General features: G+C 43.2%; 1 protein-coding gene across 10 annotated transcripts in view; it reads right to left on the reverse strand.

Moving 5' to 3' along the window:
* Positions 1-23,874, reverse strand: part of SCML2 (Scm polycomb group protein like 2) — a 282,901-nt gene that overhangs the window by 54,882 nt on the left and 204,145 nt on the right. For all 10 annotated transcript variants that reach the window (XM_029603334.1, XM_029603332.1, XM_029603329.1 and 7 more), the window contains 3 exons: positions 6,823-6,955; positions 6,342-6,545; positions 3,683-3,865 (listed from right to left, as the gene is read on the reverse strand). In XM_029603334.1, coding sequence (XP_029459194.1) covers positions 3,683-3,865; positions 6,342-6,545; positions 6,823-6,955 — 520 coding nt within the window. The remainder of the gene's footprint in view (positions 1-3,682; positions 3,866-6,341; positions 6,546-6,822; positions 6,956-23,874) is intronic.

Below are 23,874 nucleotides of genomic sequence, written 5' to 3' on the forward strand. Positions count from 1 at the left end.
CGAGCCCAAGGTTACCATCTTGAACTTTTCCCGCTGGAGGTACTTGTTGAGGGCACGTAGGTCTAGAATTGGACGAAGCCCCCCGGATTTTTTGGGGATCAAAAAGTACCGGGAATAGAACCCTAGGCCTTGTTGCGAAAGAGGAACGGGTTCTATTGCCCTTAACTGGAGAAGAAGGGGAAACCTCCTGCTCCAGAAGGACAGAGTGGTCGGTTACTCTCCACACTTGTAGAGGTGGTGATTCCGGTGGAAGAGCAAGAAAGTTCAGGTGGTAACCCTGAGCAATGACTGCTAGCACCCATTGGTCGGTTGTGATTGATTGCCACATGCCGTGAAAGTGGCACAATCGACCTCCCACTGGTATGCCTGGCAGAGGAATCAGGCTGCTGCTCTCCAAGGGAAAGTCAAAAACCTGAAGCAGGCCCCGGCTGAGATTTTTGATAAGGCCTCGTAACTCGGGACCTTGTTGGTGGAAGATAGTACTTCCTTGGGCAGAAGAATGACTTCTTAGAGTCCTTCCTGAGGGGCTGTCTAGAAGGGAAGTCAGAAGGTATCGATGAGAGCTGCTTGAGGGTCTCATGATGGTCCTTTAATTCAGCCACTATTTACTGAATCTGTTCACCGAACAGGTTATCTCCTATACAGGGCAGGTCAGATAGCCTGTCTTGTAATTCTGGGCAAAGGTCAGAAGACTTGAGCCAGGCCCAGTGTCTTGCCGAAATGGCAGTTGCAGACACTCTAGTGGAGGTGTCGAAGATATCATAAGCTGTTCTTATCTCATGCTTTCCTGCCTCAAACCCCTTGTTGACAAGGATTTGAAGATGTTCTTGGAAGTGGTCAGGCAGGGTTTCAGAGAAGTCCTGTATTTGCTTGAAAATGACCCTGTTGTACTGGGTCATGTACAGCTGGTAAGAAGCAATTCTGGAGATGAGCATGGCCCCTTGGAACACTCGTCGACCAATATTGTCTAGGAATTTGTGTTCCTTGACAGGAGGGGTAGAGGAGTGAGGCTTCGTCCTTTTTGCTTTCTTTTGAGCTGATTCTACCACAACTGAGTGGTGGTCGAGCTGAGATTTTTGAAAGCCAGGGGCTGACTGTACTAGATAGGTAGTGTCAGCCTTTCTGTGTACTGGGGCAATGGATCCAGGGTTTTCCCAGTTCTTTTTGAGGAGGTCAAGAAGAACTTGATGAATGGGAATAGAAGTGATCACTTTAGGGGCATCCAGGAACTGGAGAAGCTCCATCATCTGCTGCCTATCATCTTGCTCCGTCTGAAGCTGAAAAGGGACCAATTCCGACATTTCCTTCATAAAATTAATGAAAGAGAGGTCCTCTGGAGGAGAACGCTTTCTACTTTTAGTAGGAGAGGGAGGTGAAGGTAAGTCATCGGTGTCTGTGGAAGTATCATCACCCCAGGTGTCATAAGGATCAGCAGGCTGACCTGTAGGACGAGAAGGGGGTTGGATACCCGAAGAGCCCAGCTGAGGCTCCGAGAAAATCAAAGGAATCACCGGGGACATCGTGGACGCCCTGGGGGGTATCGGTGCTGGCATCGAAGGCGCCGATGTGCGTATTGCCCCTGATGAATGAATCGGTGGCGAGGGACGACACGGCATCGATGGCTGAGGCAATACCCCCAAAGGAGAAATGCGGAACGGTGTTTCTCCTCCCGATGAAGCTGTCATCGGGAAGCGCACCGGAGCCATCGGAGACCCAGGAATCACCGGTGGAAGGGCAGTCATGAGTGCCTCCATCCGGGATAGCAGCGTTGCCAGCGCTGCTGGAATCGGGTCGGTGACCGGTTCCACTCTCTGTGCCGGTGGAACCTGGAGTCGTTGCATCGCCTTGTCGATGGCCTCCTGGACCAGCCGGTCCAGTTCTTCCCGGAGACCTGGGGCAATCAGCCCCGGCTCCGTGATGGAAGAGGGAGGCTGAGGCACAGTCGGAGGGACCACCTTTACAGGCGGAATCGCGACTCCCAAACCCCGATCGGGTGAGTGGTCGGTGCCATTCCTGGACGGGGCTTCTTCGATGGTGGCTCGGACGGTGGCGAGGTCGATGATTTCGCTCCCTCGACGGTCCGAGACTTACGATGCCGATGTTTCTCCTTACGATCCCCTCGATCTTGAGAGGGAGAAACGGGAGTCGATGGCCGTGAAGACGTCGATGGCGGGCGGTCACCGGACGGTTGTCGATGCTGGTGCGACTTCGACGGTGCTGGTTCCGATGACATCGATGCAATGGACGGCGTCGGGGTGTGAGCACAGAAAAAGGGTCCCATCTTCTCCATTCTGGCTTTGCGACCTTTTGGTGTCATGAGGGCACATTTGGTGCAAGTCGGGACATCATGCTCACGGCCTAAACACATTACACAGACTCCATGAGGGTCTGTGATAGACATGGTGCGAGTACAGTCCGGGCACTGACGAAACCCCAACGCCATGGCCATAGAAAAAATCGAGCCGTGGTACGGTCGACGGCCAGTAGGCCGCGAGGGCCAAACTCGATGGTAATCGACGAAAAACGGGGAAAAACTTACCGGAGTACCGTGGCCTAAGAAAAGTTAGAGGAGGGACCCCTGTGGGGCAATCTAATTTTAATTAACTCCGTGAGGAAAATTCCTGTCAGGAATCTCTTCAGAGCTCCTAAACCGCGAGGCTACTGCTGCGTGGAAAAAAGAAGACTGAAGGGGGACCTCTGCTGGCTGCAGGGTTAGTGCATGCTGGGCATGCCCAGCAGGGGCCAGTCAAAGTTCTGGTAACTTTGACAGACGTTTTCCGTGATTGGGCTCCATCCTGATGATGTCACCCATATGTGAGGACTACCATCCTGCTTGTCCTGTGAGAAGAGAAAAGTTAAGTTTAATCTTCTTGTTTTGGCAATAGTCATTACACATCACTAAGAAAAGACTATCTTCAGCACATAGCTCAAACCTTATGCTTGAATATACAATCATCATAAGAAGTGATATGAAAGAAAAGTATGCACTCCAAAAGCCAAAAGGCCATCAAGAACTGCAATAATTACCACAACTATACCATCTACTAGTTACTTGAGGTTTGGCCCTTTATTAGAGATAGCAAAACCACTGTGCCTTTATGATTGTAAGTAGCTGAGACCTTTCAAGAATGTGCATGCTAAAAAGCTAGCACCTGGTCTGAGGTAGATGTAAATTTTAGGCCTTTGTGAATGTTCATTAAATAGCTTTTGGAGGAAACCATACTGCACTATTTATCATCACAAGCTGAAACCTTATTTAAAAATGACATTTTTCCATTTAAATGCAGTTTAGTTTTACTAAACAATACATACAATATGTTAATGTGCATGCTAAACTTTATTGCACAAACCCTTTATAGTATTTATTCTGCACATCAAACGAAGATGATTGTTTTTTTTTTAACAACACTTGAAATTGATTCTTGCTGATTGCTAGCAATGAAATAATGGCACATACTTAATAGCCTGTGCAGTTTAAAAAAATATTTTTCTTAACAATAGGGTTCTGTTCCTTACCAGATTTTTAAAGCGGAAAACTGACAACTAACCATACTCTTTTTAGACCAATGTAATGATAAAAGTTACAGTTTTGATAGAATTCTCAACTGGTTTATAGAAACACATATATGGTCAACTACAAGTATGACATTAGAACTAGATAATCTATGATGTTTGACATTACCTGATTTATTTCTATCATATTCCATGGGGCTATGTGCTCTCCCCAGATAAGGGCTGAAAGGCTGGCTGCTAAAGAGATTATCACATTGTAAACTGTGGCAGAGTTTTTCCAGAAATCGCAGGACAAATGATGCACTGCTTACAGGAGGAAGATTGACAGCATGTTTCTCTCCATCAAAGGAGGCTAAAAAATAAAAGCATAATGTTAAACTCCAGCATTTTAACACAGAGTTGCATTATTTCACATACAAGCATTTTAGAAAACTTTAAGACCCATTTATTTCAAGAAATGTTTTAGTTATTTTACTGTTTTAATATATATATATATATATTTTTTTTTTTTTTTAATACTTGTAAATCTATTTTTTATTTGCAATATGTATGTCCAACAAACCAAAGCAGCAGAAATAACAAATAGCAATCATAAGATCTCCTACTCTACACCTCCCCCCCCCCTTTTTGCTTGACAGAATGACCCTTGTAAACAGGGATTCAAATATACCGGCCTACCAATATATATTTTATGATTCATTGTTGATTGTATGTGTTGCAGTTTGACTTGAACAGGAGTGCTGGTAACAAGGCAAGACTACAAATTTCTGTAAATAAAGCTAAGAATAATGAGTGAGGAGGGAGGGGAAGAAAGATATAGGATCCCATCTGAGTTTTTTCTTTTTTTCACACAGATGCAAAGCAGAGAAACCATTAATGTTTTGCCTAGTAACAATACTATCCACAACTTTTAAAAATAATTCACACAGCAATGAATAAAGCAAAATTATTGACACCTATTCCAGTCACAATTTAAGTCAAGAGGAAATCACATCCTATGTAGTTACTTCCACCATTTATTATAGAAAAGTGTAGAACTAAGGGAGCCAGCCATAAGCCTTGGTAGCAGTGAACAGCACTGCCATGTGGAAAGACCTGGGTTTGATTTCTGGCTCAGGTTTTCTACTCCCTGGGCTGGCTGGGGATGTTGTGAAGGCAATGTTCACAGTCCCAGTGGGGAAATCAGTCCTAGTTTAAAAGGCAATGGAGATACCTAGTAGCCAGATTTGGGGTGCATAATTATAGGTCTCCAGATGGTATGGCCCCCAGCCAAAGATTGTTGCTGGGCTATGTGAGCTGGGAGAGCATATAAAATAAGTCAAAAAATCCCCAGGTATTTGTGATAGAAGGCTGACACTGGATCCCAGTCCAACTTTCGACTGAGCTAGAAGCCAAAAGAGCAGACTGAAAACTGTCAAATTCAGATAAAACATGAAACACTTATTTTATATTTTACTTTTTTTGCCCCAAAAATTCATTCTGCTTATTTTGGGCTTCCAGGCCAATAAGATACAATCTCTACTGTGCTACAGCATCACAGAACATTCATTTGAAAATATATGGGGTTCCCTACCTATTTTAGAACCTGCTACCAAAGCCAGCCACTGAAATGATAGTTCTTGACCAGGGACCACTGACCACAGCTCCCTCAAGAAGCCAGTATATGTATGTACTCTGATTCCTTCCAGCTTCTTCAGCCCCAGCAAGGCCAGGGAAGGAAGACCTGAACAAGGCATCAAAACCAGATCCTCTACATGACCACACAGCGCAGCCATGGAACCACCGGGATGGTCCAGAAATAAAATATCGGGATAGAAGGTACAATGCATGTGGAATGTACAGTGAACTTTATAGTATAAATAAGTCTCCAAAACAGATTTACAAGACTGAATTATGGGATTTCCCACAGACTTGTTCAGGCTAAAAAAAAAAACACAAATCTGAATGGACTTTCTAAAAGCATTCACTTTCTCCAAAGAGAAGGCAAGAACTCTATCAAGTCAGACAGGGAAGAGAAGTATCACTTCACAATGGGCATGAGGACAAAAAATATGCTGAATATGTAATTCAGAATTTGTAAAATTGCTGTTAATAGACCTGGGGAGGGGGTGTCTCAGTCATTACTCAATGGTGATATCTATTGGCCATAATCTGGGATCACATATAATGCGTTCTGGAAGGAGCTGGGGAAAAATGGCTAGGTTGGCATGATGGGACAGAGGATTTATAACATGGGGAAACAACCCCATAGTTTCAATTGAAGGGCCCTGGTTCTGTAGACTAAGAGAGACCAGTTTATGAGATGGAAGCAAAAGTAGGACACTGCCAGGAAAAAATATAAAAAATTGCCCAACAACCTATTATAGTCATAAATGAGTCAATTTTCAAATACCATGGGTAGTTGCAAAGTCTCTGGGAACCTTAACCGGGAGACTATGCACCAGCTCTCAACGGGAAAGTATGTGCATTTCCCTTTGAAACTGCCTAGGAAAAAATATACTGACAGATTTGCGCTTACTTTTTTCCTTTCCAAAGGACGCACACAACTTTGAAAGTGTTAAACTACATGCATTGTAGTAGTCCCTACCCTAACCCTACCCACAGGAATGTCTCCGCTCAGTGCAGGAAACATACATACGTTATGTAAAATCTTTTACCTGCAAGGAGGGCAGGCAATTTTCAGTCTGCTGGTTTATGCAGGTAAATGGCTTTTAATAAGTGCCCTCACAATTCCATCATTATAATCAAATATGCATTATCAAAAGGGCTATCTTCCTGTCTCCTCTAAAATTAGTGATTGAAGAATTACTATAATAAAAACTATGTACCGGTTATCACTTCTCCACCATGATGCCCAGATTTGAGGAAGCCAAACACAGTTTTGGAATGATAAGCACAGTCTACACAGGCCTGCACAGCCTGCTGAAGCACCACATTTACAGGGCCTGGTCCAAAGTGATCTGGAAGTTGCAGTACCTTCTTCTTATCTAGGTGAGGCCCAGAGTTTCCATGCTTGTTTACATAAACACAAACTGAAAAAAAATCAAATGTGCTATGAAATATCTGTTAATATTTAGGCTCTACTAGATCAAGAAAAAGAATTTCTAAGCAAGAAACAAAAAAACTGATAAAGTTAGGATTTGGGATAAAAGTTGGTTAAATATAAAACTAATGCATCTTTTCTAATATGGCTGATACAAGGATGGTTGCTCAAAACAGAATTTATAACTCAGAGCAATGCACAGTTTGGTTATACAATGTAAAATACCGCAGTGAAAGAAATATCACATATTTCAGCAGCTTATTTACCTGTAGATATCACTGTTATGGTAGCAGCCACAATGCCACCACCATCTTTAAGTGCTTGTGTTTTGCTGTGGTCTCCATCAGAGGAGTTGATAGGAGAAGGTGGAGGAGGAGACTGTACCACTGGAAGTTTTTTCTGTTAAAAGAAAATTAAAAATTTTCTTTTCATTTATGAAAGTATAGCCACTCAATCACTGCACTTTGAAACTATGAACAGCAGATTAAAACTAACAGTGCACAATCTGCCAAGCAAATTCTCCATCAAAAGAGGAGAAGTTTTAATTGTAGAACATAACAATATGCACCAAAGAGTAGAAATAAATATAACATCAACCTCCAGATCTATTATACAAACATAACTTCTATACACACTAAACACACTTTGCACCAAATTAAATTTTTTTATAATCATTGGTCCCAACAATTTTAATGCAACTTCAGCGTTGCTCTCTGCGTCAACAGCAAGAGATAATGGGGAATTGGACTCAGATAGCAATAAACAAAGGACCTGACTTTTAGTCTGAAAAACTGATAAACATAAAAATGACGGCAGAAAAGGGCCAAATGATCCATCCAGTCTGCCCAGTAAGCTTATGGTAGTATCTGCCGCGCCCTGTAGGTTAACCCATGCTTATTATTTACTCCATGACTTGTATGGCGTGGCAGATACTACCATAAGCTTGCTGGGCAGACTGGATGGACAATTTGGTCTTTTTCTGCTGTCGTTTCTATGTTTCTAAAATACTCCTGCAGCAGCTGGCTCACCTTGCCACCAGACAAGTGTTAAATGATGTAAGAACCACCGTGGTACCGTAAAACGATGTGCCCATGGGGTTTCCCACTCCCCATGGGCTGCAAGATGAGCCCTACAGCAGCAGTGCAGATGGCCTTGGAATTTCTACATCCCACAGGCAGAAAGTAAAAAACACTGGAGGGGAAAAAGGAGGTAAGGCAAGGCAAGAGAAGAGAAAGAAGCAAGAATGAAGGAAAAGGAAAGGTGAGTGAGGTGGAGTCAAGGGAAAAAGATAGAGCTGAGTATATGAGAGGGGAGGGGGTAAATGAAAAAGAAGGGAGGGAAGGAAGAAGGGTTAGGGAAGGGGAGGTGTAAAGGGAGAAGAGAGAGGGGGAGGTGATGAGTGAAACAGGGTAAGTTAGGGCAGAGGGCACGAATGAGAAGAAAGTAGGAGAGAGAGAAGGGGCAGAGGAAAAAAGGAGGAAGGCAAGGAGATCCATGAATCAGAAAGAAGGAAAAGAAAGGGTGTGAGAGAGGCAGAAAAGAAACCCAGCATGGCCACAGCAGAGCTCATTCCACCACAGCTGGAAGAGAGGCCTGGCATGCCTGAAGAGCAGCATGGCCACGATCTGAGAAAGAGGGGGAGATCCTAAGTGTGTGAGTGAGAGTAAGAGCCTTCAGAGGGACAGTCTCTAAGGTGCCACTTGATTCCTGTCATTTTTGTTTCATGCATCTGACGAAGTGGACTCTATCCTCGAAAGCTCATGCTTTAATAAACTGGTTAGTCTATAAGGTGCCACTCGATTCCTGTCATTTAAGAGAGAGCCTGTGTGTGAGAGAGTGTAAGAGTGCGAGTGAGAGATCCTGTATGCCTGTGTGACTGTATGTGGAGAGACAGTATGTGAAAGCCTGTAAGCTTGAGAAAGATTTTGTGTGAGAGCGAGCGAGGACATGCCTGACAGCCTGTGTAGGAGAAAGTGTGTTTATGTAAGTGAAGGAGAGAGAGGGAGTGTATGAGTGAAAAAGGATAAAGTGATTTGAAATAAAAAAAGACAACAGGTATAAAGAGAAGTATTTTTTTTTATTCTTAGTTTTAACTGTTGGGTGTTTGATGTGTCAGTTATGAAATATTTTATTGGCTTTTCAGAACTTTTTACAAATATTTGAGTTTAATTATTGAATCATGTTCTGTTTATCAGCTGTTTTTGAAGAAGAAATTACTACTTACCTGATAATTTGCTTTCCTCTAATGAGGGCAGGTCAATCCCCACCAGTGGGTTATGCACCTCTGCCAACAGAGGGAGACGGAGCAAAAGTTAACATCATGGATATATAGTCCCGCCCTGACATTAGCCTGCCAGTATTCTCTGGAAAAGAAACTGTGAACAAACAGATTATATTTGAACATTTTCATTAACAATCAACCACTCATGCTTCCAACCTAATGGGAACACTGAGCTCAGACAAAAGTAGTAACATATGCACTAAACTAAGGGGCTAGAAAAGCCACTTACCAGTCTTCATCAAAAAGCAGGAATCACACTGAAATGTTTGCCCTGAAAAGGCTAACCATAAATTCAGATACATTCCAGAGTCTGAGATGGCTGCAAATTGCTCTTGGCCAGATTCACCACTTAGCCTAGGTCCTGTAGCAACAAACCACTCTACAAGAATCGCGAAAACTCTCTTTCAAGCTCTTTGCCCAAATCAACCAGTCATCCAGATGGGGTGAACTAGAATTCCGTCTTTGCATAGGGCTGCCGCTACCACCACCATGACCTTGTAAAAGGTCCTGGGTGCCATGGCCAGCCTGAATGGCAAGGCCTGAAACTGGTATTGACTATTCAGAATGGCAAACCGAAGGACCAATTAAAGTTCCAGAGGAATGGGAATATGCAGACATGGCTCCATCAGATCCAGAGATGTGAGGTAGTCTCTCCTGCTTGTGCTGCCATTATGCCACAATGCACCGTTTCCATCCTGAAATGCATGACTAGTAAATGATGGTTTATGCCCTTGAAATCCAGTGTGGGTCGGAAAGACCCTTCTTTCTTGGGCATGACAAAATAAATGGAATAAAAGCTCGAATTTTGCTATTATTCGGCAATGGGAATCACCGCTTTCAAGTCAAACAGCCTTTGTAATGTAGCTTCTATTGCTACACTCTGAGGACAATTGCATGGAGATGTCATAAAGACATCCGGAGGACTGCAAAGAAATTCCAGAGCATATCTGACTCAAACACTTTGAGGAACCATTGATCCAAAGTAAGCTTGACCCACAAGAGATAGATGTCCACTGATCTCCTGCTCCAACAGGTGAACCTGCAAATCTTCATTGCGAAAATTAAGGGGCTCCAATTCCAGAGCCCACTTCCTTTCCAGGCCTTCGGTGGTGAAAGGACTGAGATCTGTGAAAGGGACAGACTCTCTGGGAAGATCTTCCCCTATAAGACCAAAAACGCCAGTAGTCTTGAGAGCAGCCACTTGCCTGAGAAGTCTAGGAAACTGGTTTCTTGTCCTCTGGCAAGCGAGGAAAGCAGAGTTGCTTACCTGTAACAGGTGTTATCCCAGGACAGCAGGATGCAGTCCTCACTGTTTCTTTATGTTACAAATTTTTACTAATAGGTCTGAAATTTCATTTTTTAGTTCCTTCAGAACTCTGGGGTGTATACCATCCGGTCCGGGTGATTTACTACTCTTCAGTTTGTCAGTCAGGCCTACCACATCTTCTAGGTTCACCGTGATTTGATTCAGTCCATCTGAATCATTACCCATGAAAACCCTCTCCATTACGGGTACCTCCCCAACATCCTCTTCAGTAAACACTGAAGCAAAGAAATCATTTAATCTTTCCGCGATGGCCTTATCTTCTCTAAATGCCCCTTTAACCCCTCGATCATCTAACGGTCCAACTGACTCCCTCACAGGCTTTCTGCTTCGGATATATTTTAAAAAGTTTTTACTGTGAGTTTTTGCCTCTACAGCCAACTTCTTTTCAAATTCTCTCTTAGCCTGTCTTATCAATGTCTTACATTTAACTTGCCAATTTTATGCTTTATCCTATTTTCTTCTGTTGGATCCTTCTTCCAATTTTTGAATGAAGAACTTTTGGCTAAAATAGCTTCTTTCACCTCCCCTTTTAACCATGCCGGTAATCGTTTTGCCTTCTTTCCACCTTTCTTAATGTGTGGAATACATCTGGACTGTGCTTCTAGAATGGTATTTTTTAACAATGACCACGCCTCTTGGACATTTTTTTACTTTTGTAGCTGCTCCTTTCAGTTTTTTTCTAACAATTTTTCTCATTTTATCAAAGTTTCCCTTTTGAAAGTTTAGCACGAGAGCCTTGGATTTGCACACTGTTCCTCTTCCAGTCATTAAATCAAATTTGTTCATATTATGATCACTATTGCCAAGCGGCCCCACCACCGTTACCTCTCTCACCAAGACCTGAGCTCCACTGAGAATTAGATCTAAAATTGCTCCCTCTCTCGTCGGTTCCTATGGACTGCAGTGCGGTCTAGGTAATATGTAAGTGCATGTTTACAGTCTAAAGTGTGAAGAACGCTTTCACCTTGGTGACAGTGAGGTCTTGGGAAGAATGTTGGCAAGGCTATAGACTGATTCAAGTGGAAGTCAGTAATCACCTCGGGAAGGAATTTAGGGTGAGTGCGTAGGACCACTCGGTCATGGAGGAACCTGGTGTAGGGTGAGTAAGTGACAAGTGCTTGTAGCTCACTATCTCTTCTAGTAGATGTTACAGCTACTTGGAAGAGAACTTTCCATGTAAGAAATTTAATATCACAGGAATGTATGGGCTCAAAGGGAGAATGCATGAGCCTTGTTAGTACTACATTAAGGTCCCATTCTGTGACTGGTGGCCGTAGCGGAGGTTTTAGGTGAATTAAACCTCTCATAAACCTACTGACAAGGGGTTGTACTGATATCAGAGCATCCCCTATGCCTTTGTGGTAAGCTGAGATAGCACTCAGATGTACCCTGACTAACATAGTCTGGAGACCAGAGTCTGAAAGGTGCCAGAGATAGTCTAATAAAGATGATATGGGACAGGAAAAAGGGTTAAGACCTTTCTGTGTGCACCATGTGGTGAATCTTTTCCACTTACACCGATAGGATTTTCGTGTGGAAGGTTTTTTGAAGCTACCAGCACTTGAGAGACATTAGTTGAAAGATTAAGTGGTTGGAGGATTAAGATTTCAACATCCATGCTGTGAGGGACAGGGTTTGAAGGTTGGGATAGCGCAACCTGCCCTGGTCCTGAATTATGAGAGTTGGTGCTGTGCCCAGGCGAATTGGTTCCCTTATGTACATAGGCCTTAAGCCTGAATGTGTATTTCCTGATTCTGCTGGCAACATATTTCACCACCATGTGCTTTGGCAAAGCTCATTGCCGGAAGAAGGCAACACCCCAGAGACGGTGCCTGATTGGACAATAAAGCTACGTTCATAATTGGATATTAGAAGAAATTAATACACCCAGGATGTGCATCAATGTATTTCTATTGGACAATGAAAAAAGTTTAAAAGTCTCAACCCGAGCAGTCCAGAGCTGAGAAGCAAGCCTGATGCCCAGTTGCCACTGACCTGCGTCTCCAGAGAAACAACGACTTCCTCTTTCCTTGTTCCTCTTTCTAAATTGTCTATATTGTCTTTGTATTGCTATCAATAAATTTGCCTTTTAGATCATAAAGCTGTCTGAAGGTGCTTTCTGAATACCAGCAGAAAACATATGGTCCTTCGAGCCGGAAAACGGAAAAGAAAGCCTAACGCCTGATGCGGGTATCGCGGGCTAGCACACCTTCAGGGATACCTCATTGCCAGCATCGAAGGAAGTGAGGGTGCCATTGATCGGGAGTGGAAAACCGCCCTGAAGCATCCTGAATCTACTTTGAGATTTTTGAGACCTGAAGCACTTCAGCAACCACTTTGAGGAAGTAAGTCTTACTCTCAAAGAAAAGAAAAAAAAACTGCTCAGTAACTTTTATTATCTCCTAGACCTTGGCGCGCACTGCTATCTGGCAGATCTTGTACAGTACCAATCAATAAGCCCAAGTTGAATACTGCGACATAACCACCTGGGGCTCCGGGCTTTTGCCGGGATACGTGCCGGGACGGAGTAGAAACTAGTCAGGTGGATTCCGAAGCGGGATTACGTGCCGCAGAAAAAAGAAGCCTTCAGATCAAGCATTCCACGGGCAAACATACGTGGAGCTGTCTGGAAAGGTAAGTAAAAACTTGTCTTATACGAGTGAGTCATAGGTTTTTCCGTTAGTGTACTAATAAGTTCGAAAACAATTGGCAGACTTGACGCTGCCTTTTGGCCCTATCCCGGTTGTTTCGGCGGTAACGCACTGGAGCCCAAGTAATTTAAGTAGGAACCGGTAACCAGTCGAACGGAAAGGAGTAGATAGGTCTTCAGTACCCCTGTCTGCAGGCTATCTCTCCCTGTCCCGCTGTGAATACCTTCGTGTTTGAAGAAGTACAGCACACCGGAAGCGTGAATTCACGGTACGGTGAAAACTACAATTAAGGTAAGGTTGAACCACTCTTTCTCATAAGAGAGTGGCTACACGAAAATCATTTTTAAATAATTATGTCGAAGTTTTGGTCTGCAATATTAAGAGGTCCCAAGATAGCAGGGGAGGTCTGTCCGTCATGTCCCCTGAGCAGAGTCATTGCTCTGCATAAGCCCAATGAGAAATTAATTCGCAAATGCCACTCTAAGTGGGTTGCGTGGGCAGCAAGGGATAGTTCCCTAGAATGGCCAGTAGGGGGCTCCTTTGACCCGTCCACGCTCATACAGCTAATAGCCTATTTTAAGAACAGGTATAGCAAGCCAAGGGCAAAGGACAATAAGAGGCTAGCGGACCATATACAAGTGTCCAGATGGTTCGTTATGACAGGAACATATTTAGCAGCTATTACTGGTGACGGAGAGGTGTCACCACCCCCATATGATTCACTATATGTTCGTGATTGTTTAGAGCCTGAAGAAACAGTGACTGCAGTGGGTAATTTACATACAGATCCTGCTGTATCTTCAGAAAGGGAAGGAGAACCCCAAGTAAGTCCCACAGTTCCCACAAGCACACCCCAACTCAGTACAGTTGAGATTGAAGATGACCTTTTTGAAGATGCTGTTCCTGCATTTGAGGAATACGGCATGTGGTTAGTAGACCCAGTAGAAAGCCCAGCAATTGTAGATATGCACAATTCAGCAGACACTGGAATGCCAGTAGATTCTGCACTGAGTACTATTCTTGTGCCAGAAGATTTATCACCCCCCCGTCCACCATCTCCTCCCACACCTCTTCCCTCTCCTCCTCCTTCACCTCCTCCTACACCGCCACCTCCAGTATTATCACCACCTTCTGAGATTCCTGAACTGCCACCAATTCCTGAACCTTTTGACCTGTCACCCATTCCCTGTCTCCGACCTATGCCTAATTTGATTGCAGATAGCGATGAGGATACAGAAAGTAGTGAGGAAATTGAACTAGTCACTGTAGCTTCAGCTGCCGCTGGTCCTCCAGCAGCCAAAATTGCTAAATTAGATCATTCATTTTTCTATGTCACTATTTGGGTTGATTCATTTCATGGATGGACACTTGCCTTAAGCCCACAGAAGAGAGTCTGTCCTCTAGAAGGATCCCTGATTGCAATTGCACTGAACACTGTTCGGAGTGCTGGAAGCCGTAACCATGCCTCCAAATGCATGACCAGATGCATGACCTTGGGCCAGGTAGCTTCACTACTGACATCACAGTGGTATAATAAACAAAAACAGTGTCGGCGTGAAATAAATGATTTGGTGAGACAATATAATGGCCTGTTTCAAACCAGATTACGCCAAGTAATGGGGCAAGCAGAAAACATCTGGAAGAAGTGCCTTTCATGGGCCCTTGTATTCCGTTACAGGAAACCTGAGCTTTTAGAGTGCATGTCCCCAGATAAAGTGAGTTCACACCTATCAGAGAAGGTATCAGCGTATGTAGGACCTTACATTGCCACCTTAGTGAAGCTTGGACAGAACACAGTGTGAACCTAATATGAAACACAGTTTTAAATGGAACCACATTTAGTACGACCATCCTTTAGGATGATCTCCCTATTCTGAGCCTTACTTTTATAGCTATTGCTTGCTTTACTGCAATATTCATTTCAGGACAAAGAAGCTAAAATAAGAATTTGCTTACCTAGGATATTTGTGTACACAAGACTAGTAAATCCTTGCCAGCCTTCCCGATGTCTGTCACGTAAGCCGGAGTGACACGCATTGCATACAGGAACCCCCGGTATATAAAATCCTCCGGTATATAAAATCCAAAAATAGATATGTCTCTATAGACTTTGTCTGACTAATTACGTGCTGTCCCTACTACAGAAGACAGCAGCCGTGCACTGGGATCAGATGCATGTGGTCAGTCAGTTGTTATCTGATTGAGAACTTTTGTAGTGCCATCACAGATGTTTAACGCTCTAAAAGTAATAAGCTTGTGGACAGATATAACAGGTTGCTAGGCTTCCCATGTTAATGTATTTGCTGGTCTTATTGTTCAAGCTATTAAGATTTATTTGTGTTACCATTTGCAGGTATATTTTAGTGTAAGCATGTTTAGTATAAGTAAGTTAATTTTTAAACGGTACCATATAGTTTTAAGTTTTAAGTGTAAGTTCCTCTTTTCAATGTGAATGTATTTTTATTAAGGTGTTCACCAAGCGCATGCGATACCTTCCTCTTACAACATGTTATTTCCTTTCTGCTTTGAACTGTACATTTGTGGTAAAAGAGGGATCAAGGGGGGGAGCGAGATACACCTCCCACCAAAATAAATCCCCTTTGCTCTCAACTTTACATACTGATTCTTTATTACGTTACTGACTTCACATTCCTTTAATACTGAACTTGAGTACTGACAAGAACATATACTAGTGTTAGAATTTAGAGTCTGAGCTGCTGAATTATGATTCTGAGAGGAGAATTATGAATTTGAAAGGACATTTTAACTAAAGAGTCAAACTGTATCTTAACAAAAAAAAAGGGAAGTTGTCTCTTGCAAACCTGCAGAGTACAGCTTATCTGTTCTGCCAGCACTAGCTGTGCTACGAACGGAAGAAAGAGAAAAAAAAAGGAGAAATAGTTTCTAGTTTAAAATGTAGCATATTTAAGTATTAGTTATTTGATATTTGAGTTCTAATTATTTTAATTATTTGATATGATACATTGACTATAAGCTCAGAACATTATTGATTAAATTTATTTAATATTATTGGTTGGAAATCTATATGTACAATATTTGTTAATTTGATATTTCAATTGTATGCTAGTATTTACTTTTCAGGTCTTCAAGGACTTCTACCTTTTGGATAGGACTTCTACCTTTTTGACAGAATTCTGAACTTTTATTTTTCATACACATTTTTGAATTTTTGATTTTTAATTCACTTTCCTTTGATACATTTTTTGATATGAATTTTGAGCTCAAATTATATGTTATCTGTTGTTCGTCCTCTGTGATGAAGACAAGGAATGTACATTTGTTGGATGAATGAGTGTATGTCAGTCCAGTGTGACATATGTTTAATGTCATGTCTGAAATACGTGTTATTTGTGGTTTAGCTTACCACAGATTACTTTTCTTTAAATGCTTAATTTGCTTTTATGCTACTTTACCATATTAGGTATCTGAAACTATTAAAGAAGCACATATCCTCATTAGGCCGTGATGAATGAAAAGTTGATACATCTCACTGAAAGCGTGAAAAACGACATTTATGGGACTTACTCCATTCTTCCCATCCCTTCTATGGAAGTCTCAGCCTTAACACAGAATTCATCTTCCACTCATCATTGAACTTTATTACTCTTGCTTGATTATATTTTGCCTTTAGGTTGTTGTACTCTACATTAATGCAGTTCTCATGATTGTGTGAATCTTATTGCCCTGATCAGATTAGATCCATTTTCAATTATTGTCATCTCTTTACACAAAGACTAGCTGTTATGCATTACACCACACTATGTTTTGTCAAATGTTAAATGATAATTGATTGCCATATACTCCAAGCCCATATGCCATTTTGCAAATGCCATGATTTGGATATCTACATACATCTACATACACCAACATGTTACACACCACATTAATTTAAAATACTAAAGTTTTGCTGCTATTCCCAGTTCTCTCATATCCATTATATGATTAATTAAGATGATCATTCATCCCTAGGTCCCATAGATAACTGGTTTGACTTACCATCTATGATTTCATTATTGCTTTCCACGTTATATTCATCTCCAGTTGATATACTCTGCCCTTTTTAGTCCAGACTTGTTCAGACATCTGCGTGTCAGTGAAAGACCGGCGCAGTGTGCCGCAACATAGTTTGTCATTTCAGCCTTCACACCGTTCTTAGGCAGCTCATGTGAATAGGCTGTGCAGACAAGTATGTCCTCTTCAATTCAAGTATGTTTAGTAAGTTTAAAGGTTTAATGTAGTCCCAAATGTTTATATAGTTATTCTTGGTGATTGAAGACAGAATTATGACATTTATTTGATTCCCCTATTCTTAAACATCACATTTAGTAGAGTTTGCAGATACCATCCCATTGGTTACAGAGATTTCTTATCCCTCATCCATATTGATGTCTCCTTCGACATCCTACTTCTAATTTAGATTTGAAGCATTTGTTTATATTCCCAAAATGTTCAAATGCATGGTAGGCCAAGACATAAGCAATAGTACTCCCAAGCATGGTTTTGCTTTTATTAATTAATTCTAACTATTGCTTCTGCTATGTCTCAAATACTCTCAAGTTACTCTCAAGTCACCGCAGTTAGACAACGTCTAATGATGAACATCTCCTTCTGAAGCTAATCTCCTTCTGAAACTAATTAATGAGATTTTCCAAGGGAAAAGATTGCATTTCCATATAATTTGGTTTAATTGATGGGAAACACAGTTTAAAGTGGCTTACATTTCTAAATGAGTTTGCAATGGTTAATTGTGAGAATGAGTGAAGTTTGTTATTTTAATGGCCTAAGACATCATCCTGCATTACTGTGAAGACAACTATGAACTCCTATACCATATTAAAGGAAGCCTTTCATTTATCAGCAGCAATGTTACTTCCTCAGGCTGTTATGCTTAACGATGACGGGTAAGCACCAGGTAGCAAATCATTAGGATTGCGTACCCTGGGCAACCTAAGACAGTGGCATTAACCCTGAGTAGAATGATGGATTATTGCTTCAACCATTGTAACCATTCATTGACAATCAATAATCAATAATTAAGTGGATTAATTGATTTATATGCTGCTAATAGGAACACATTACAGAATCTTGGATCAACTGGAAGAAGGCCAGAACATTACCTGAATGAAGAATGAATATGAGATTGAATGCCAATAAAACAAAGTACAAACTGAGTATGCCCGAACAATTGTGATTGTGATTGTGAGTGTGAGTTGTATAAAAAGAATGATTCAACACCATAAAGAATATGGAAGCCATTTTTAACAGTCCAAAAGGTGGGTCATACTAAATTGATGCTATGACCATTTCAATCCAGGAAATACAATCTCAGCCTTTCATTGGTGAATCGTTTCCCAACGATTCAAGGGGGGAATGTACATAGGCCTTAAGCCTGAATGTGTATTTCCTGATTCTGCTGGCAACATATTTCACCACCATGTGCTTTGGCAAAGCTCATTGCCGGAAGAAGGCAACACCCCAGAGACGGTGCCTGATTGGACAATAAAGCTACGTTCATAATTGGATATTAGAAGAAATTAATACACCCAGGATGTGCATCAATGTATTTCTATTGGACAATGAAAAAAGTTTAAAAGTCTCAACCCGAGCAGTCCAGAGCTGAGAAGCAAGCCTGATGCCCAGTTGCCACTGACCTGCGTCTCCAGAGAAACAACGACTTCCTCTTTCCTTGTTCCTCTTTCTAAATTGTCTATATTGTCTTTGTATTGCTATCAATAAATTTGCCTTTTAGATCATAAAGCTGTCTGAAGGTGCTTTCTGAATACCAGCAGAAAACACTTATCAAGAGGTTGAGGCCAATACGGGCTATGAGTATCATTGATCCCTTTTCCTGTTGTAGCTTCATTAGAGTTTTGGCTATTAGCAGTATCGAGGGATATGCGTATAGGAGGCCTGAAGTCCAGGGGCGAGCAAAAGCATTCATGAATAACTGGTTTCTCTGCTTGTGTAGGAAGCAGAATCTGTTCACTTTGTGATTCAGTTCGGATGCAAAGAGGTCTACTGTTAGTTGACCCCAGAGTTGGAACAGTTTGTTGGCTATTGCAGGATCCAGGGACCACTCGTGGGGATGGAACTGACGACTGAGCCGATCCGCAACTACGTTGAGTATGCCTGCTAGATAAGTTGTTCGGAGAAATATGGAATGTGACAGGGCCCAGTCCCAAATCTGCGCGGCTTCTTGGCAGAGGAGATCAGAGCCCATGCCTCCTTGTTTGTTCAGGTACCACATGGCAACTGTGTTGTCGGTTTGTATGAGAACAGTCTTGTATGAAAGACAGTCCTTGAATGCATAGAGAGCATAATGTATAGCTCGAAGTTCCAGGAAGTTGATTTGAAATGTTGCTTCGAGTTTTGTCAAAGTATCTTGAGTCTGAAGATTTTCTATATGTGCTCCCCAACCCAAGGTGGATGCATGTGTAATTAAGGTCACTTGTGGAACTGGTTGCTGGAACAGTAGGCCTGTTAACAAGTTGTTTGTGTTCGTCCACCAGAAGAGAGATGAACGTAACTGGCAGGTTAATTTATTTGGAGACGATAGAGGTTGAGTGGCTTGAACCCACTGTGATCTCAAAGTTCATTGCGTCATTCTCATGGCTAATCTGGCCATAGGGGTGATGTGAACCGTGGAAACCATGTGGCCCAGCAGAATTAGGAACTGATGGGCTGTAGCTGTTTTCTTTGTGCGCAGAGAAGTTGCCAGTTGGAAGAGCGTGTCTGCGCAGTCTTTGGGTTGGAAGGCTTTTGCAACGGTGGTGTTCAACTCTGCTCCGATGAACTGTAGAAGATGAGATGGTATGAGGTGGGGATTTTTGGTAGTTGATCAGAAATCCCAGCGAGTGAAGCAGATTGATTGTAATCTGGAGAGAGTCGAGAACTCCTTGTTGCGACTGGTTCTGGATGAGCCAGTCGTCCAGATAAGGAAAAACATGTATGCCACCACCACAGCTAGGCACTTTGTAAATACACGGGGTGCCGATGCAAGTCTGAATGGCAGAACCCGGTATTGAAAGTGTTGATGACCCACTAGGAAACGCAGGTACTTGCGATGAAGTGGGAATATTGGAATGTGAGCGTAAGCGTCTTGAATATCCAGAGAACAGAGCCAATCTCCTGCTTGAAGAAGGGGAAGCATGGTGCCTAAGAACACCATCCTGAATTTTTCTTTTCGTAGACATTTGTTGAGATTTTGGAGGTCTAAGATGGGAAGTAGTCCTCCTGTTTTCTTTGGAATGAGAAAATAGTGGGAGTAGAATCCTCTGCCCTGCTGAATTGGGGGAACTGGTTCCACGGCCCTGGCTCTCAGTAGGGTGAATAATTCTGTTTCTAGAAGAGTGGTATGACCTTTGTGTACCCAGAGGGGGTTTGGTGGGGAATCTCTGGGTACTGTGAGAAAATCCAAATGGTAACCTTGTGTTATAATGGATAGTACCCATTGATCTGTGGTGATGGTTGTCCAATTGGGTAGAAAAAAAGACTCTGCCTCCGACGAGTAGATTTAGATTGGAGTTTCTGGAGAGGCTTCTGTTCTCTGGGAGTTTTTCAAAACCCAGATATTTGGCCTATGTGAGGGGGAGGCTGAGGTCTGGATGCCTTTGGTTGCCTGGGATGACCTCTTTGGGTTGGCCTTGTTGTTCTACCACGAGGTGCTGGTAGATAATACCTACATGGTCTATAAAATGGTTTTCTTGTAAGTTTTCTGGATGGGTATCTTGCAGAAGATGGAGTTTCTGCAGTAATAATGAGAGTTGGCGCAGAGTTTCATTATGATCTTTTAGCTGCGCAACAGCATCTTGCACCTTTTCTCCAAAAAGGTTGTCACCAGTGCAAGGAAGGTCTGCCAATTTTTCCTGGACCTCAGGCCTGAGGTCAGATGCCTTCAGCCATGCCCATCTTCTGGTACTAATACCTGTCACTGCCATTCTGCAGGATGTCTCGAAACAGTCGTAGGCCGCACGCACTTCATGCTTACCTGCTTCCAGACCTTTATGAATGATGGAATCGAAGGTATCTTGATGTTGCTGTGGAAGAGATTCTGACAATTCTTGCATCTGCTTCCATAAATTTCGTTGGTATTGCGTCATGTATAATTGGTATGAGGCAATCCTTGATACAAGCATGGAGCCTTACGTCCCAAATTATCCAGAAATTTTTGCTCCTTGCCAGGAGGTGTGGATGAATGTGGACGGATTCTTTTTTATCTTTTTTGTGCAGACTCCACCACAACAGATTGATGTGGGAGTTGAGGTTTTTGAAAACCAGGTATATGCTGCACCAAATATGTGGCATCAGTTCGCCTGTTCACGGTAGAATAGAACAGGGATGTTCCCACAGTCTATGTTGAAGGACAACTAGGACTTCATGCACTGGAATGGCAACTACCTCCTTGGGGGCATCTACAAACTGGAGGACATCCAAAGTCCTTGTTGCGTCCGGACTCAGACGGCTTCGTCCCACATGCCTCAACCTCAATATTCGCTTTCTCCACCAGCCTCAGGAAAATGGCGACCGTTGCGTCTGCTTGCCGCACTCCCCGGCGTCCCCGGAACGGCTATGGCAAGGCATTCCGCCAATATTCACCTCCTAGTGTGCGTGTGCTACCTACATCTTTATTCCAACGTTGGCGCGAACCTCGGGGGCGTCGCCCTCGAGTGACGTCACAACATCCGGGTATTTAGCCTGCCCATTTGCTGACTGACTTTGAGTTAGCAAGAATTGGACACGTCCGGTCTAAGCTGCTCTGCCGCTTCTTGCTGCTGCTGGAGCTCTCTCTACCCTCTGGGGTTATACTAACTTGGGTACCCGCTCCTCGGGGGCCCTATGCTTCTTTCCAGGTGCCTATCCAGTATCCAGGTAGTCGTTCCTCGAGGGCCTGAGTTGTCTACCTTGGTGCCTGCTACCATTACCTTCTACCTGCTGGGAATCTAACATCTACCAGTCTGTCTCACCTACAGCTCCTCATTGGAAATCTGCATCGGAGCTCCCTATACCACCATTGTGGGATGGGTCTCCTCAGCCGAGGACCCAAGACTGCTGCTGCAGGAATCTACTCACTACTTCCACCTCTGGTGAACTCTAAAAGCTGTACAATAAAAACTCTCTCTGTGTTTGTGCATCTGAGTCTAGCCTGGTTCTGCAGTTCCCCGCGGGGCTCCTCCCCGTGGGAGTGGCCATCACTGCAGCACCTAAGAATCCACCAAACACCTCAAAACCATAACAGTCATGTGTCTTGTGTCTTCTTCTGTTAATAACTGAAAAGGAATTGTATCTGACATTTCCTTTACGAAGTTGGAGAAGGAGAGGTCCTCAGGCGGTGACTTTCTCCTTTTCTCTTGTGGAGATGGGTCTGATAATATATCTTCAGAAGAAGAATCAGTATCCACATCCTCCCAGGAATCTGATAAGGTATGATGTTGAGGAGTGGAAGGAGGGATGAGAAAAGGCATCGAAGGATGTAAAGGCATTGATGGTTTTGGCTGAGACTTCAGTGGCACGATGGAGGTGGAATTAATGGCACCGATGGAATAGTCGGGCGATTCGGTTCAGAAAGACCTGATGGTCCTGGTATTGGCTCAGGCATTGGTGACTCAGAGTCTGAGGCTTCATCATCCGAAGAACTAGGAATTGGTATTGGTTTTGGATGTTTGGTCAGTGCCTTTGGCTTCGATGGCGCAGGTTGCATCGGCAGGGCATCGATCAAGATATTGAGTCTTGAGAGCAATGCTGTGAGAACCGATGGCTCCAGCACCAGTGGATGGAGATCTCGAAGAGCCTCGATGACTGCCTGGCGAATAAATCCATCCAGTTCCTCCCTTATAGCTGATGAAGACAGAGCAGCTATAGGGGGTGGCAGAGAAGGCAGAACTGGCTCTTCTACAGGTCCCTGTGGTGGCACAGTACCCGGCACCAATACCGGTGGGGATTGCTTTGGACTTTGAGGTATCGAGGGCGCAGATGGCTCCTCTACCCTAGTCCTCTTCGATGGCAGCTCGATGGCTATCAAAGTCACCCTGGAAGCGAGCTGGCATCGGGTGTGGAAGATCGTTGATGCCGGTGTCGATGTTTCTGTCTGTGCTTGGTACTTTTTTTCTCGTGCACCGAGGTCGATTTAATCGATGACCCTGATGGAGTCGGAGATGGGTAGTCACCGCTTCCTTCAAGAATCTGTCAGCTTTTAATGACCACCTTTTTAGCTGCTCCTGCCGGTGACGACTGCATCGATGTTGAGGTCGACGTAAGTAACCGAATTTTGAATAGGCTTTCCATTTTTTTTTTTTTTTTTTTACAGACGGGCCCGTCTGCCTTTAGCCGTCATTTCGGCACATTGAGGATAAGCAGTAACACTATGTCCTGCGTCCAACCATAGTACACACTCGTCATGAGTGTCGGTGATCGACATCGAACAAGGGCAATTTGGGCATTTTTTAAAACTGGTGGGCAGTTCTATTTTGGGAAAACTTGGGCATGACTTGACCCTATGTGGGCCCTATCGCCCTATTTTCTTAATTAATGTGGATCTCAAATTATTGGCAAAAATCCTGGCTAACCATATGAATAGAGTTATGGCCCGTTTAGTGCACCCTGATCCGGCAGAATTTATTCCCGGCAGGATGGCCACCGATAATGTGCAGAAAATCATGGACCTTATTTGGTGGGTGAAGAAAGAAAAAATACCAACGGTCCTCTTGTCTGTGGACGCTGAGAAAGCTTTTGATCTTGTACATTGGCCCTTCTTATTCCACACTCTAGAGAAGATGAATTTTGGCCCTTTTCTCTCCAACAGCAAGGGTCAAGGTTAATGGTTTCTACTCAGACCCTTTTGAGATCCAACAAGGAACTCGTCAGGGATGACCCCTTTCCCCTTTGCTTTATTTTTAGAACCCATTGCTATGCGGGTTTGTAATTCTTCCACAATAAAAGGGATGGCTGTAGGTGGAGTCGATTATAAAATGTCCCTTTTTGGGGACAATATCTTGTTTACCTTAACCTCTCCAGGATCCTCGTTGACAGAGGCAGAGGAATG

The sequence above is a fragment of the Rhinatrema bivittatum genome, chromosome 5 (assembly GCF_901001135.1).
Source record: "Rhinatrema bivittatum chromosome 5, aRhiBiv1.1, whole genome shotgun sequence".
Classification (NCBI taxonomy): domain Eukaryota; kingdom Metazoa; phylum Chordata; class Amphibia; order Gymnophiona; family Rhinatrematidae; genus Rhinatrema; species Rhinatrema bivittatum.